This window comes from Harpia harpyja, chromosome 5 (assembly GCF_026419915.1).
Source record: "Harpia harpyja isolate bHarHar1 chromosome 5, bHarHar1 primary haplotype, whole genome shotgun sequence".
NCBI lineage: Eukaryota > Metazoa > Chordata > Aves > Accipitriformes > Accipitridae > Harpia > Harpia harpyja.
Window position 1 is genome coordinate 41426533 of NC_068944.1, and position 17526 is coordinate 41444058.

The window sequence follows — 17526 nt, forward strand, 5'->3', positions numbered from 1 at the left end:
GTAAAACTAAATCAGGAAAGGCTCCATTACATTTAGTAACTTGTTAAAAGATAAGCAAATGGGATTTCAATTCATAAAATTAAACTCAGAAATGAAAATCTGAGAAACAAACTTCTTATACTGTATAGGTTACTGATCTAACCTAAGTGAGTGGACAGAACTTTTCTTATTCTTTCAATAAGAAAAAAAGTAAGAGGAGATGAGTATTTGCCAAAAAATACAAGCCCCAAAACACTCATTTTCAAACTTGTTTTATTGCAGTTAGATAATAGAGATAAATACCTAAGAGCAAAATCCAGGAAGTCACATTTTTTTCTTTTGGAACAATTCTCCAAACTGATTGTGTTTTATGATAAAGAACAAAAAGTTGCACTACATTTCAGAACATTTTGTTCTTTAGAACTGGTGAGACAGGTGGGAAATATTAAAGTACTACAATTTAAATGACTAATTTTCCACTTCAGCCTCATTTCCCAAATTGAACAAGTCCAAGCGAAAGAAACCATGACTTTTTCGGCTTTGGAGATGCATATCAGCTGGTGATGCACTTCAAGCTATATTAATTTGATTAAAAAGTTTATCCTTAATAACCTGAGACATCAATCCATGTATAGCTTCTATGGTGGTCTTGCAGCTGAAAAACAAGCATAAATTCAACGTTGGCCAAACACTGAACTGAACTGTCATTTTATTTGAAGATATTCAGCTGTTCTGGAAGTTCAGGGTGCCCATAACCCCATGAATCTTAACAACTGTCCAGAAAGAAAAAGTCACACACAGCAATTTAGCCATTGTTGCCAATAGCTTTTTGTTACTTAAAAAGCAAACTGACGAGCACTATACACACAAAGACCAATTCCAGAAAACTTCTTTGTCTGGCAATTTAGGACATCTTACATTAACAATAGCAAGTGAGCTCTGTGGTCATCTGAACCAAAAAATAAAAAAAATCCCTGGGGGAATGGAGCTACCAGCTGTTATCAATACCTGAAGGCTCTCACTGTTCTCTGTCTTATCTCCTTTGCCCACCCCTGGCCAGTAGTGAATGGTAACCACAGCTCCTCTGAGAAACTTTACGGAGAACATTAAAGGAAGAGTTTACAGAGTTAATAAGTTATTAGTGAAAATATGTAACATGTGCAAAACCTCCGAACATCTGAGAGGATTCCTATTGATACATGTTTCATCCAGTGTGCCTGGCTTAGGGGGATGTAGTGCCTAACTAACACATAAAAATGTCTCAAAACAGAATATACAAATGCAAAAGATTAATCAGCCCTGAAGGCATGGAGAATAGGGACAAATTACTACTAGATAGATAAAGGAATCCTAGGCAAAGAAAGCCAGCTTGGAGCACAGTTTGGCTAATGCATATATACTCTTAGAAAATGGCTCTTAGAGATGCGTATGTACAGTAACAGAAGATATCATATAGCCAACTGTAAGCACCTTTATGCTAATGTCTTACAGTACTGTTTTTCTTAAAACAGATACACCCAATAATCCTTTAGCAAACTTTGCAAGCTTATTTCTTCAAAGTAATTTAGGTGTCACTGATTCAATTGTCAGCACAAGTCTTCTACTGTAATTTTTCTTTTCTTCGGAAAGATTATTAGTTGAAGAAAAACATGCATCTGTAAAAGTGTTACAATCAATTTTGGGAACTACAGTAGCCGCTGTTACATGGGAAAACAGAATTGATGACAACAACAATCCCTTCCAGTCTTACAATTTATAAACTAACTACTGATGACGACTAAATAAAAACAGAAAAGAAAGATCTCTAGAAACACTGCAAGAAATAATATAGTAGGATGATCAGAGAAGGAGTTATTTCTTAGAATAACTGTAAGCATGTGAGAGTAATGTGAAAATAAAATGCGGTCAGTATTATGGGACACTGAACAGGGATAAAAATCAAAGCAAACTTGTCAGCATCTCCATCCTTCTCTTGTCTTTAAAGCATTGCTATCATAACCGTTTCACTACAGGAACTGGAAAGTATCACTTAACCTGGGTGTTGTAAGCTAGCAACAGCCTTAACTCCATCGCAGACGTATTCTGCAACTAAAATAGTTTAAATGGGTATTAACTTCTATAAAGTCAATCCCCCTCCAACTTGACCACGTTTGTTAGAAAACTTGTAAGAGGTGTTAACTTCCATAACAAGGAAACAAATGCACAGAAGACACTAGCACAACAGCAACTCCGAGTCTATTTGGCTATGACCATATTACATTTGCAGGTATTCCCCCATAGCTTACTGTGGAACAAAGGCTTGTCCAACACAAGCTAACTCCCCTCTTTATTAAGGCAAAGCCTGTGTTCACCTGAGTCATACTGAGCAAGATGTAAATAAAGTAATTTATTTATAAATCAGTCTCTTCACACGAGGCCTCCTTTTTGTCTCTTGATTTTTTTACCTACCATTAAACTCACCACTCATCTGGTATGTCAAAAATCAGTTCCTTAAAGTCTGTACTATGGCACATATTGCTAATGGTGGGGGGGGGGGGGCGGGGAGAATACAAGAAAACTGTTCTACATGTCAAGATAAAATGATGAGGAAGAGGACCAGAAAACCTCCAAATCTGAAAAATAGAACACCCCAGATTTTACTCAATTTTTGCAGTCTGTTCCAAGGGATTCTACAGAATTGTTCCTTCTTAAATGGAATTACATCTCACTCAAAATGCTCCTAAGATGCAAGCTGGTGAGTCCTGTCTTCTCCACAGATGGACCTGAGATTGTACTAGCATGTACAGTGCAGTACTTCTTGGTTTTCCAAGTCTGCAATTTGCCAAATACAATGTTCTTGAAGAGCCCAAGATACTGTATGACTTGTTGGATAAGATTTTACTTGGAAAAATAGTGACTATAACATTATATAGATAGTCTAAGCACATGTATCATTCTTAAGACTATTGGGAGAGAGATGCAAGTATAAGCGAGAAGCAACTTTTGTACTTCAAAGCTCAAAAAAGAAAAGAGCTCATTACCAACAAACATATAAGGAATACTGAGGGAAAACACCAAAACTTCTTTGAAATAATGCTCTATACCCAGTGATGGTAAGTTCATTAACTGATAATAGCAAGTATCTGCTATCAGACAGGGCAGCTAAATGTAAAGGCCAGAATGTCTGTAATCTACTTCTTAAAAAACAAAATACAAAACAACAAAAAAACCCTTCCTCATTTGTGGATGTATTAATTAAGAAATACGAAAAAAAGGGAGCTCTTAAATTTTTGAGTGAAAGTATTACACAAGTGTAAACTAAACTTACTGGACTGTTAGCACTAGTTCTTAAAATTATGTTCTAAGAATTTTATTTACTGTTAGTTTAAACCTGATTAATCACATAAAATGTGCTATTTTCTAGCAATGCTACTATTTTCATTCGACAGAAAACATCTTTTTTGCTTTGCCATATACTGATGGAATTTAACAGGGATTTTTTGTTCAATAAACTATAAACTAGAGTTGAATTTATTCCAGAAACAAAGATTGAAATGCCATTGTAGGTTTAATAGAGGCAAGGTTTTCTTAAACTTTTAAAAATAACTAATGCCATTTGGAGTCTCTCATTCCTATCTATAATCTAATCATTCTTACCTATAATCTTGGTAGGTTCCAATTAAAAGCATGATAAAAGTTTAAAACAAAATGACACTTTTTACAGGGAAGAACACAAGTATGTGTTATCTTACCTGTCTCTTGTTGCTTTTGCAAGTTTGTCTTCTGATTTCTTATCATGAGTCTCTAAACCCAGCATGAAACTGCCCCTTCCGAGCTGAGCTTCTGACTGTTCTAATTTTTCAGACAAATCAAAGACTTGGCCAGTGGTGTAGTCGGCATTCTTAGGAGAAAGAAGGCAATAAACATACTGAATTCTAAGTTGTAAATTCAAGTATTTATACACAAAATAAAATCTGAAAAGAGCCTCTAAGACTGTAGAACTGCACATTTTAACTTGTATCTGCAATTGAAGTGATACAGAACTTGAGTGGCACATGAATGGTGGTTCAGAGAACAGAAGCTGAACATCTGACAAATGCTCAATACCTGAAGTCTGAAATGGGCACTCCTTATTACTTTCCGCCCATGCCCTAAGTTATGAAAGAGTAAGTAAAACTGTTGGTTTTGACCAAGGAATATTTTGATGCTGAGCTGTTACATTGAAGGTCTACCTGTAGTACTTCTGTTGCAACCTCATTGTAAGTTTGTGTTTGGTTTTTTTTTTTTTTTTAGTGTTTACTTATTCAATACCATTATTTTAAGGCATACTATACATTACAGTGCGGTAAAAAGATATAAGGTTAAAAGGTGTTTTAAATGGTGTTTAAGACAAAATCTAAGTGTACAGAGAACCCAATACAATTAAACGTAAGTTATTCCCACCTTCTACTTTTAAAGAGCAGATATAAGGAACATTTCAGTCTTTATGATTAGGAAAACCTTCTTTTCTTGTTTAATCTGACAAATAGACTCTTAATGTGGGATCTATATCTATCAGTGTCCCGTAAGATTCTTAATGTGGGATCTATATCTATCAGTGTCCCGTTAGATTCTTAATGTGGGATCTATATCTATCAGTGTCCTGTTAGGCATTTTACAGTAGAGGGTCTGGCTTTCACCACTAGTGAATTAATATATGCACACGATAGCATGCTATGGTACTTACAGTAAGCAAACTAGAAGAACTGAGAGTGTTCACCCAGTATTTGTTCCACAAAAGCTCAAGCAATTTACGATCCAAAGATGATTTAAAGTACGAGACTTCTAAAGCATAATACCTTTAAAAACAAACATGCAAACAAAATAAGCTTCCATCTAAATGTGTCTTGTTTGGCTGTGACACCCGAAAAACATGCATCTCAAAAAATCCTTATCAATGGCAAGTATCTTCAAAAATTCAAAGCACTGAACAATAAAAAAGTTACTCCCAGTTCCAATTCTAACTCGAAAAGATTTTCCATAAGTATTTCATATACAGCTTTAATACAGGTATACATAATCCCCACACATACTGCTGTGTTCTATTTAATGAGATTGCAAGGTTTTTTAAATTATTCTCTTAACAACTTATTATGCAATGCAATGACGCCCTGTTCCATGCTTGGGATCTTCAATACTGTAATAATTGTTACTTACAGATGACTGCTGTTTTGCTTATATCACCACTAATTCAATTAGGAATGTTTGATAGCAGTAAATGTTAGAAAGGCAAACAATCTTACATTCTACCACACCTGTTTTGAAAGCCAGGCTTTAGTTGTGCTACAGAATTCCCAAGAGATGATAAAGCAGATAGAAAGCTGAGCTATGCAAAGTTATTAGTGTAGGTGAATTACAGCAACATTAAAGAGCTATATTAAACTTTATTTTGATCAGGAAATTCTTAAACAGGTTATCAATAATCCTATTATCTCTGGATTTCTCTGGAAAGTTATTTTGCTTGGCATTTCTGTAAGAAATTCCATCTGAGAGAACAATACTTTAAAATCTACCAACACACCACACTTTAGTATTTCTGTGATAGAACAAATACCCTTATTGCACATATGCTAAGAAAAATGAGATACTAAGTCAGTTCTTCAAAAAGATGTGTGGCAGATTCAAAATTAGAAATCCAAGTTGTTTGAGGAATAGTGTAATAAACTCGCTTAAAAAGATTAAACAGAAGCAGTTTCACATTGGGCACTGAACATCAATTAAAGGAGAGAAGTTTGACTAAGATTATCCAGACTGCTACTATGAAGCAATTAGTAGTCACTGGCATTCCAGACAGACAGGATCATTAAGAGTCTAGAGAAGAAGTCCTATGAGGAGTGGCTGGGGGAAGTGGGGTTGTTTAGCCTGGAGAAAAGGAGGCCGAGTACTCCTTTTGTACAAAGCATCGCTCTCTACAACTCCCTGAAAGGAGGTTGTAGCGAGGTGGGTGTCAGTCTCTTCTCTCAAGTAGCAAGGGATAGGACTCACGTTGTGCCAGGGGAGGTTTAGACTGGATATTAGGAAAAATTTCTTCACCGAAAGGGTTGTCAAGCACTGGAACAGGCTGCCCATGGAAGTGGTTGAGTCACCATCCCTGGAGGTATTTAAAAGACGTGTAGATGTGGTGCTTAGGGACATGGTTTAGTGCTGAACTTGGCAGTGTTAGGTTAACAGTTGGACTCAATGATCCTATGGTTCTATGAGCATCATTCAAGTTCTCTAAACTTTTAATTCTTAGTCAGACTACCCATACTGCTGAGAGGATAACATCACTCTAGTCTTTTGTACTATCAGTAATTCAGTAATGTGACAAATTTCCAGTTTTAATACCCTCTCTTTGCCTAACTGCTGGTTCCTTCTAGGAAAGACTGGAAAATACTTTCTTGTTTTGGATGGAAAGAAATGGCTTGTACAAGGAGCCAACTTCCTGAGACAGAGATTACAACAATAACTATTAAGCACTTCCAACTTCAAAAAACCCCACCAAATGAACTATCCCAATTCGACCAACTCTAAAATAGGAAGGATAAAACATAGCCTCCTTTCATGCTTAAAAGCATGGGTTTATGGCCACTGCCAGACTTACAAGGACTACTCTGAAATGACAGGAGCATTACAGTTCTACAAATACTTCTGTGTAGTTACTGTTCTGGATTTTTCCTCAAATTGGATAGGAAGACCAATTCCAATTGTTTTAACTTCTTTGTCTCTTCAGGGTCAGACTTTGCATGCCACTATAAGTGTACTGAAGAACAGATACCCATGCACCAAAACCATGGAAAAACTACACAACAGCCTACAGGACACACTGATGTCAATGAGATCTTCAAGTTCTCTGTACACAGATGCTTAAGCTGTAGTGCTTGTCGAACATCTGAAGGTAGAATTGAAACCAAGCCGTTACTGAAAGAAGTGGTTCCATCTTTCCTTAGCTGCTCTTCGCAAACACTGTGCCTCCATCATCTGTCTGTACTTTCCACCCCACCTTAGCTTAACCAGAAAGAACGCGTGTGCTCCCACAAGCCAGACCAGATCAGGGGACTGACCTGGCAAAACAAATGCCTCACATGTGGCTAGGGATAGAACACTTAAAGAAAGAATGGTTAAAACTAAACTACCTTTTTAATTCATGTAAAGTAAACTAGCAAGAGATAAAGCAGTAATTCTTCCTGTTGCTGATATTATCCTTGAAGCAGCTCCACTTTCCAATCCTACCAAAGACAGAAACAATCGTAACACACCCAGTGATGCAGGATAAAGAGATGCACAGCACTTGCACTCAGAGGAGCAGACAGATTACAGTCTCCCTAGACCTGCTGCCACATCTACATCTGACCCTTTCCTCCCTGCCCTAAGAAAGCACCACTACTTAAAAGTGTTCAGGAATCAACTGCTAAAGCTTTTAACCAGGTTCATCTTCATCTTTGTAACAGTCCTTCCTTAAAATATCTCCTGATAAATAACAGTAACACTTTTTCACAAAACCAACAGTGCTAAAGCAACAAAGAACTTCAAGATTTGAAACACTCCAAGAAATGTAGTTTGCTGTACCGAATCACTAACCTAAACACAAAAATTGAGAACTTGTGCTAGAGTTAGTAGTTTTTACGTTACTTACTGTTTACAATGTACACCAAAGTCTTCTATTTTATTAAGCGGAATAGTCTGGTATTCAGAGGGACCTTCATCTGGAGGTTTATAGCCCTAAAAATTCAACAAAGGGAAAAGATGACACAGTAATTTTGGGACTTCTTTAAATGCCTAAACTCTTTGAAAGCACAAAGTTCTAGTTTATGCAATTCTAGTTTATTTTTCCTAGGGAAAATGAAATTCCCCCAAGTGCCTGAAATTTGAAATTTTCTTGGATCTCAGATTTACCTTTGGCATTTACTAGCAGTCATTACATTTGCATCTATCAAAAAGCATGTTGGAAGCAAACTAGTGGTCATAGTTGAGATTTTTCAAACAAGTAAGATGGCAAGCTATGATTAGATAATTTTTTAGATCAAAGAAAGAGCTAGCTTCTTCTAAGATAATATTTCTCTACCTGTTCTCGGAAGCGATTTCAATCCTCTTTTGAGGGAAGACAGGAGGCATGAGAAGAGGGAAGAAACATCCATGTCTTGGATATTCCTCAGGGATACCTAAAACTTCAATTACTTATTTAGCCAAGATGGTGCCACTCACAGCTACCAACTAGGCAAGAACTGCCCGCAGACCACTGTGAGGACTGCTTACAAATACACTTCTAACTTGCATCTTCTGTATAGGATTTGGTTTTCAGGTGTAGGATTCTTCTCCCTGCTCAAAATTCTGGAAGTATTTATGAAGTGGTTTTGCCTACAGAAGCGAATATTCTCCTGCATCACTAACTGTCCCAAGAAGATCTCTCGTATATTTGTCAACGCAAAAATAATGCTTGAATGCAACTGGGAACCTCTCACAAACATTTTTGTTTATTACGGTTTTAATGGATGTCAGCCTGAAGTTCTTGATTAGTCAATGATAACCGGAAACTTGAAGGATATACCTGAACTTTATTAGACTGAAATTAAATAGCACAGTTCTATCTCTATAAGAAGTATAAACAAAAGACTGCATTTGAAGATCTAGGATCTCCAATATTTATGTGATTTTCTAGTTTTTAGCCTAACCCTTCCATGTTGTTTAATTAACTTGGGTTTTTTGTACATTATTTTGTGAAGATTCATAATATTTATTTGAAAGAGTTAAGGAGATAGTTTTGAATCTTACTTTTCTAAAATGAAAAGCAGATTACAACATACTAAACATGCTATTAACATTTGGTTTTAGGTCTAAAAAATGATAGCGAAGAATTAACATAAATCTATTCTGATGAATGCTACAACTATATCCACTAAAAAATAGCTATATGGAGCTATATAATTTTAGGACAGCTCCACTATCTAGACAGTCTATTTGATTTAACACTGCCAAAAATCTATGAAAAACAAACTAGAAGTCAACCTTTGTAAACGTAATCAATATCCAAGGCCACACAATAACCTGTATATCAGCACATCTTTCTTTTAGAACGAACGATGACACACAGTACAGCACAGCAGATCAAGCTGTCAGATGATAAAACTGCAGTAATCTTTAGAACGAATCTATTACATATTTAAAGACAGTTTAGTGATCACGCACTAGATAATTTTAACTATTTACCTTAGGATATGTCCTAAATGCTCCAAGATTTACTTTTCCTGCAGATATTGTTCTTGTTGGATCAATCTGTAGAAATACAGGTGAGGCTTGTTACATGCATTTTATAAATTATTACAGGCATAAACTAACTTTACAGTAATTGTATTTCAGAAACTTAATTAGTGCAAATTGTATTAGTTTTGTCATAAACAGTACTTTTTCAGTTGGCATCTGCTGGTATGAGACTCAAAAAAGGTGGGAATAGGAATAGCCTTCTATGGACCATTTTTTAAAACTCATTTTCCTTATTTCCCAAATACTTTAAAAAAATTGCACTTAAAAGCAATCAATAAATCGTAATAAAAATCTGCATTTTAATCTTATAACCACTAGAGGTAAGAAAAAGTATTATGTGATCTGCTGCATTTTGGCGGAAAATACAGGATACTAATGAAGGAATCTTCTTGCTAACATACGTACTAATGCCCTGTTTAATTTTAAAAGTAATTAAAAAAAAAAAGAAAAAAGCAGTCCCAAGTAAAGCGTTCTGAATCTGTGAAATTATGTCATAACATAGGAGAACTCACATGGTAGAAATACTTAAGGGTCATTTATCCTTTTCTAATGTAGTTCTTCCATCAGAGTTGTATTTCTTCTTTCTGACTAATTTCAGTCTTTTTTCCTTTATTTCCTACAGTAACAATGGTTATACAAGTAGTATCTAAAATAAGGTTTACTTTTGATTTCAAATGTGATCTGAAGCCTGGAAGGCCCTGAAGGTCTCAGAGAGTTTCTTCAGATTTTTTCTTCAAAGATAGATTTCCTAGTGTATTGTACCTTGTACTATGCCATTGATTTAATTTAAAAGGCATAATTTATATGCAAAGTAACAGAACTCTGTGAACACACTTTGCTCTACTTTGACAGAAGCAGCAACACAGAGAACAAAAGAAACAGATTTTTTTCTATTGCAGGTGGTTGAATATGGATTGCTCAATACTTTTTTTTTTTTCAGAAGTACGAAGTAGAACTTTAAGTTAGGAGTAATGTACCGATTTGTACAGAGCTACCATACCTGGAACAACGCAGTGAAAATGGCCTCAGTAAGCAATACCACTGGTTTGACTAGTATGCGGCCAGCAAAGCAAAAGGAGCGATACCAATTTAAAATTTGGATCTAAAACTTCCATCGTGCAAAATACACACTACTAGAATGTTAACAGACAGAAATCTAAAAATTATTCCCGCCACAACATAATTTGCTCTGCAGTTTTGTCAACTATCAGCCAGTACTTACAACCACTGCTACAAAGGGTTCTTGAAATTGCTGATTAAGCATCTGGGTACTGACGTCGATCCCAGAGAGCCAGCAGCCATAGCCAGGGTGACTGTGATACCAGCCAATTGCATTTTCTAGACGACCAACCTAACAGCAGTGAAGGAAAACAAAACCATTGTTAATCTCCATTCGGAAAGGATCAGCTGCCCTCTATTGGGCTTCCTAGCATACTACAACACGGTGAGAGGATAAAAAAAAAGACAGGCAGAGCCCATGATGCTAACTTACTAAACTAAACGCTGAACATACACCTCATTTTGCTAAACTATTTTCTAGAAACCATACAATCGGTAGCATTAGCATTCTCTGTTACAGCTACTACCACAGAACAAAGAACTTCAAGGAGCCAGGAGCTCCTTCTTCAGTGACAGCTGAAGTACAGAAGAGGTTCCACGTGGTGAGATGGTAAGCTGGGACTTTTCAGCATGGAAGAAAAATTTCTTAGGGTGGATATGACGTAAGTGTACATAATCACATACAATGTATGGTATGTCAGTAGAGAATGAATGTGCATTATTTAGTACAGTAACACAGCTCAGAGGCATATAGAGAGATTATTGCTAGGTTTAAAAAATAACTTCAGAGGCATGTTTTCGAACACCAGAAGTGACAGAAATTATTGCCACAGCATGCTGTGAAAGCCAAAAGATGAATTTTCGAGATTTTTTTAGGATCAGAAAAACTCAAAATTGGAGTTTCCAAATAATACCCCTGGCTATCTCTACAAATACTGGAAGAAAAACAAACAAACAAACAAAATCCCAGAAGAACAAACACCCATTGCACCTCGTTTTGTAATCCTCTCTCAGTAATTGCTTACTGGGCGCTCCACACTGAGTTGAATAATTTTGGTACAACCCTATATGTCAGTTCTTAACTGAGAGTTGTGTGTTTGGATGCATCACCTGCTTGGTTTTGCCAAATTCTACTATGTCAGGAAGGTTAAATCAGAAAAATGTTAAGATGAGACAGAACACACAAACTGCCTACTGAATGGAACATTTATTTTATTTTTGAATTGGTGAATAATATTTATATTTTCTTTACATCTCCCATAATAGAGAAGGAGAGACCAACAAAACACTAAAGAACATTTGTTATTTTTCAAAGCCAAATAACACATTTTGACTGTATTAACACAGATCCTGCCCATGGAGAAGTAGATAACTGGAACGTTGGCATCTGTAAAGTACTTACACAGGGGAATATATCAACTTGCAATCTAATATCAAAAAGAGTTATTCCAGGAACAACTGCTTGCCAAAATCAAATGTAGAACAGCCAGCATGCAAACTCTGCCAGAGTACCAGTAAAGCCGAGTTATTTTACTTGCACACAAGTTCAATTTCAAAATTGTGGAACCAACTATAGACAAAACCGTACAATACAAATAACTAGAAAAAACTTTTCCTATCTAGACTATTTTAAACATAAGGTGAACTAACTGTATATAAAAAAATACTAATTTTATGCTATATACTTACTATTTTGAAACCCATTATTTGTACTGAAGAACTGGAGAGTATGAATGTATCTTTAGCTAAAAACATCTTTTCAAGTTACCTACTTTTCTGCAACAACAGTATTAGCATCATGACACTAAGAGTTTCCACATAAAAGGAACTAGATTAAATAAATTATTTCTAAATTTTCTCATAAACAGGGATGAATTATTAAGCAAATGTCCCAGCATATACCTACTTCTGGATTATATTTACTCTTTTCTGATGTTATGATCCAGCCCAATTCACATCTATTTCAATATCTCAAACTGTACATAAGGCTGTGAATATAAGTACAGCTCTCCAAAATAATGCAAATACTGCTCTGTTATCTCCACCGAATAAGTAAGAGGCCTCTAATTTTAGCTGGTTTAAAATACTCTGAGGATTAAAGAAAAAAATCAAAGGGTAAACTGGGCCTCAAAACTACTTGAGCTTGGAGAGTTAGAGTAATTTCAATGTTTATTCATAGTATAGGATTTCCCTGTATTGGAACGAGCACGTCAGCAGGTGTTCTGACATGCCGTACTGGTTTCTACGTCAGCCACAGAGCAGATTCGTGTTTCTGTTATCCTTCTGCATGTGAGAATTTTACAGCACAGTCAGGCTTAATATGACATGGATCTCTGAATACAGGGTGACGAAGAGGGAGAACAGACACCTGAGTCAGTTCATCTGAATTTCCTAATTATAAATACAAATAATTAAGTTGCGCTGAAACTTACTTATTCCTTCACTGGCATTTTCTTCACAAATGTCTTTATTTTTGTGAGAAACAGCAGTATGGCTATGCAGTAAGACTTGAGAAAGCAAGAAGGTAAGAATAAATGTCATATTCCTGGTCTACAAATAGTAAGTTCCTCTGACACACACATATTTTATACTTAATTTTGCATGCTCTTTTTAGAAACATGTATCAGTTATTTCAGAAACACACTCCCTCCTTGTTCCACCCACGAGCCACCAGCTGCAGCCACAAAAACACTTTCTGAGCAATGAAAATCATTTACAAAGGAAAGGAGAAGCCAGTACTTGATGACCTACTGTAAGACATGGAAATATACATGTGCAGATGTTTAAGGGGGCCTGCGTTCTTTGCTGCCGGCACAGTTCTCTTAGCCACGTTTGAGAAGGCGCGGGGCAACCGCACAGCCGCTTTATCGCTGGAGGGGGGTGGGGGGGGTAGGCCGGGAAGCCCGCAAACCCCAGAACACGCTCCTGCGCGACTAGCTGACAAGATCCGCAGCCACACCGCGGAAGGGGAGAAACACTCTCTGCCCCTTCTCCTTACCTGCTTTGCGTTTTCAATGTACGCAGCCATGTACTCGTAGGCGGCCGCCTGAGCGTTGACGCGAGTCTCCGTGCCCTCCACCGGCAGGGCGAAGCTGTCCATGATGATCATGGTCTCCCCGTCCACCTTGCCGAGCATCAGCCCCATCACTTCCAGGTTGCCCCCCGACCTGGCGTGCATCACCATCTTCAGGAGCGCCAGCGCCGAGATCTTGCAGTACTTGAAGTAATGGTGGCTGCAAGAGAGAGGCCGCGGAAGCCATCAGGGCCACCGCGCCTCCGGCCCTCGCCGCCCGCCCGCCCCTCCGGCCCCGCCGCCCGGCCCGGCCCGGTCCCGCTCCCACTCACTCTTTAGTCCAGGGCTTGGCCGCCAGGATCTCCTGCTGCTGCTTGCGGTCGTACTTGTAGATCTCGTCGATGCTCTGCGCCTCCTGCATGTTGTTGGCCAACTCCCACGTCTTCTGCGCCATCCCGCTCCCGGAGGCGCCGCTCCCGGCCGCCGCCGCCGCCATCACGCCCCGCACCGGGCACGGCCCTGGCGCGCCTCACCGGGCCGCCGGCGGAACCAAGCGCGGCGGGGGTGGGGGGGTTGCGGGGGGAGGTGGTACGGTCCGCGCAGGCCCGGGGCGGGCGGCGCTGCGCCCCCAGCAGGGCCGCTGGGCTGCGCGCCTCGGCGGGGTCAGTGCAGCGGCCGTCGGAGCCCGCGGGTCACTGTGGGGCTGTTCCGCCTGCTCTGGTTAGAGCATGTGGCGGCCCGCCAGAAGTGCTCGGGGGCCGCAGGGCGTTCTCCCTCCTCCTCGCCGCGGGCCGGCCGGCCGAGCGGTGTTTCACGGGGAGCGGCCGCGAAGCCCCCCCGTTGAGGGGAGACCGCCGCCGCCTCCCTTCCCGCTCCTTGTCGCCGGCTAAAGCCGCGCCAGTGCGGCCCCGGCCCCGCTCCGGCCCGGGGAGGAGGCGAGTGGCTGGCGGCTGCGGGATAGAAGGGCCGCGTCGGGCCGCCCTCCAGAGCGGCAGGGGGCGCTGCTCGTCGCCGCCCGCCGGTTTCCGGGGAGGCGGTAGCGCGCGCGGGACGCGGGGAGAGCTGCGGCCGCCGGCGCCGGTGAGCGGTGCGGTCGGGACGGCGCCCGGCGACCCTGCCCCCGCAGCCCTGCCTGCCGGCCCCTCCGCGCGGAGGCCGAGCGGCCGTCCTGTTCACCGCCCGGGGCGGGCCCTCCCGCTCTCCTCTGCGGGGAGCGGTGCGCGGGGGAGCGGGACGGGGGCGGCAGGCGGCGCGGGGAGCGGGACGGGGGGGGCAGGCGGCGCGGGGAGCGGGACGGGGGGGGTGGGGGGCGCCGGTGCCGGGCCCGGGCATCCCTGCGGGGGGCAGCAGGGCTCCGCCAGGCCTTCCGGCGGGAGCCGTTTGTTGTGCGGCCGTTGCCTAACAACGGCGCCGCGCTCCTTAAAGGGGCCGAGCCCGGCGTGCCGCCCCCCGCCCCGGCCCACAGCCGAGGGGAGTGGGGGGGTGTCGGTGCTTCTGGGGCTGCCTGAGAAATGCTGCCGAGGAGGGAAGGAGGGAGGCGGGGGCGGCCCGGGGAAAGGCGCTTCCCCTAGCCGTCCCGCCGGGAGAAATAAGTTTGGTCTCCTGGCTCTGAAGGTTTTCCGAAATTCCTGTCTTTTTGGATCAGAGTACGCGTTCTGGAAAAGTAGATAAGCGCTTATGCCGAAGGGAAGTAACCCGCGAAACTTGTTGGTTGGTTGGTTGGTTTGAGGGTTATTTGCCTTCCCAGTTATGAAAAAGCCGTGTTGTTTTAGTCAGAGTTTAATTGTGAGCGTCCAGACCCTGGAACTTGCTGTGCTTTTTCAAGTGAGAATTTGGAAGAAACAGAAGATGAAAGGTACAGGAAGCATGTTTGTGACGGCAAGAGTTTGTTCTAAAAGCCATGCGCAGGGGTAAAGAGGCAGCCAGTACTGGCTGTTACGAGACCTTAGGAAGTTTGGGTGAAGCTTTGAAAAATATTTCTTAATGACACAATTAATGTGATCATATAATCTGTAAGTACAATCACTAAACGTGGCGTATAGTTGCCTTTTTAAAGAACTTCACTCCTTGCCACTCTTGCTGCAGTTCCCGTGGATGGGAATTGACATTTTGCCAGTTTTCCTGATGTTACATTAATATTATGGTGGCACAGAAGAGATGAAATTGGTCCACTTTCACATGCTGATTTTAGACTTTGTGGCCCATTTTCCTGAACAAATAGGAGGGGAAAGGAAAGATTAAAAAGGAACGCAGTAAACTTTGCTTTAGGTGATAAAGTAGATACACAACACACAGCTAGATATAGTACATATGATACAATACGTATACACATAGATGTTTTGCATATCTTGAATAGAGAGGCATGCATTATTAACTCTGGGCATAGATCCAATAAAAATCTCATGTTCAAACTTGACTTATTTTCTTGAATATCTATATGCTTTCTATTGCCTGGTATATTTGCTTAAGTTGAAGTCTACCTAGCTGACTCTGTTATTATTCAGAGTTGCTTTTGTGAAAACTTCTGGTTTAAAAGGAAAACAAGGTTATGAAAAACTAAAATCTTCTTGAAAGTAAGAATATAGAAAATAAATTTTTTATGGGACATTTTCAGACAGTAGTTGAGTATATAGCAGCAGTAAGTTTAATGGAATTTCACTTTGAATAGTACAATGTTTCAGGAATGCAAGTACATCAAGATGTAAAGATGCAAGAGCTAAAGGAAGAGCTGATATATCTATGCTGTCAAACATTTTTTTTTTTAAATAGTATTTACCAAATACTCTGTTTTCCAAAAAACATGAAAAATATGCTGTTTACACCTCGTAATTTTGGGGGCATATGCTTTATCCTTGGGTTTTCAGATGTTTACAGCATGTTCTGACTTTCTCTTTTGCCCTATGCACATGCCCATGGAGCAATGTCTCCAAGCTGGGTTTTGAACCTGCTACTTTTACTAGTAATTGCAAGGATCTAGAAATGCACAAAATGCATTTGGACACATTGCTAAACTGAAAATAGATTATTTAGTTTTGAATTGAAGTGGTTTTATAGTGACAGGCTTTACCTCGGTACGTTTGTGTGGTCATATGAAGCCAGTCTGAAGTTAACGGTTCACTGTGACTTTAGTGCTGTCACCTCTGAGATAGTTTACTCTGTAAATGGGGACTGTGGTAGCACTCTTTTCAGATAGAAATGTATTGTTTCTTCATTATTGTTGTTATTAGTCATGATGTCTTCACTTGATACAGTACATGATAAAATTGATTAATATTCAGTAATATATTTCCTTACATACTGGTGTATTTTCTGAACTTAGCAGTGTATGCATCATTCAAATTGTCAGTCTTTTGCTTAGAATATGTAAGAATTTTTTATTTCTTTTTTTCTTTTTCAGTATACTATACTCTTTTTTGCTTATCTCATAAAGTTTGCACTCGTGCATATTTTAAGAAGATCAACTCAAGCAGAAGGATGTAAGACATAAAATGTCTAGCTATTTTCTAGGAGGCATTTGGCCACTTTTCCTGGCTATTTAGCTGTATTAAAGGTATGCTGAATCAACATTGCTGTAGCATTAGTCATCTTAGCGTTCTCCAGGGCCTGGAGTTACGAGCTTTCTCGACACCAATTGAATTGCCTGTGTAGTTCAACTGTAACTGTTTTGTCTTTGGTTTTTGATTTATTATATTGCTCTTAATAGGAAGGAGTGCAAAATGCTAGAATATTCATTGTGGTCCTCATGCAAGATAGAAAATATACTGCAAATATTCCTTTCCTTATACCATCTCTCAGAATAGGTTTGGTATCATTCCAATGCAGTGATTTGGAAACAGTTCTAGAGATTATAAATGTTATTGTAAATAGAGGTAAGAAATACAGATGTTACAATCAGTGAGCTTTTGGAAAGGCTTCTCATAGTGCCACCTCCTACGTGCAGTAATTTTCCTCTTGGTGGCTATGCAGCACTGGATAGGTGATGAGACCAACTTTTAAGTTCTTCAGTATGACAAGTTGTTCCACCTGTTCAGAACATTTTTTTTTGTTATTCTTATATAACCTAATAGGCTAAATAAAATTTATCAGTGCCTGGAAACTTACCCTGTTTTAGATTTCTTTTATCCTTTATCAGGGTGCAAAACTAATGAGATTAAAGATTTAGGTCAAATCAGATGGGGAAATTTATTTTTGGAATTGATTGTCCTGTATTACTAGTA

The 17526-nt window shown here is 39.9% G+C and overlaps 2 protein-coding genes across 13 annotated transcripts in view; one reads left to right on the forward strand and one right to left on the reverse strand.

Annotated features, from left to right (window-relative positions):
• Positions 1 to 235: 235 nt before the first annotated feature.
• COPS5 (COP9 signalosome subunit 5) lies at positions 236 to 14102 on the reverse strand. 2 transcript variants are annotated; one of them, XM_052786802.1, is made up of 8 exons: positions 13642 to 14102; positions 13295 to 13529; positions 10460 to 10588; positions 9184 to 9249; positions 7613 to 7698; positions 4685 to 4796; positions 3711 to 3859; positions 236 to 634 (listed from the first exon to the last, which is right to left on the reverse strand). In XM_052786802.1, the coding sequence occupies exons 1-8, from the start codon at positions 13803 to 13805 to the stop codon at positions 550 to 552; spliced, it is 1026 nt and encodes a 341-aa protein (XP_052642762.1). In that variant the 5' UTR covers positions 13806 to 14102; the 3' UTR covers positions 236 to 549. The 2 variants fall into 2 exon arrangements, with proteins under 2 accessions (XP_052642762.1, XP_052642763.1); XM_052786803.1 differs by lacking the exon at positions 236 to 634 and adding an exon at positions 1428 to 1634.
• Positions 14103 to 14291: 189 nt separating this feature from the next.
• The window catches only part of CSPP1 (centrosome and spindle pole associated protein 1), a 67306-nt gene continuing 64071 nt past the window's right edge, over positions 14292 to 17526 (forward strand). For 8 of the 11 annotated variants that reach the window (XM_052786788.1, XM_052786789.1, XM_052786797.1 and 5 more), the window contains exon 1: positions 14967 to 15164. In XM_052786788.1, the coding sequence (XP_052642748.1) occupies positions 15059 to 15164 (106 nt within the window). In that variant the 5' untranslated portion in view covers positions 14967 to 15058. The other 3 variants (XM_052786794.1, XM_052786795.1, XM_052786792.1) reach the window with 3 other exon arrangements.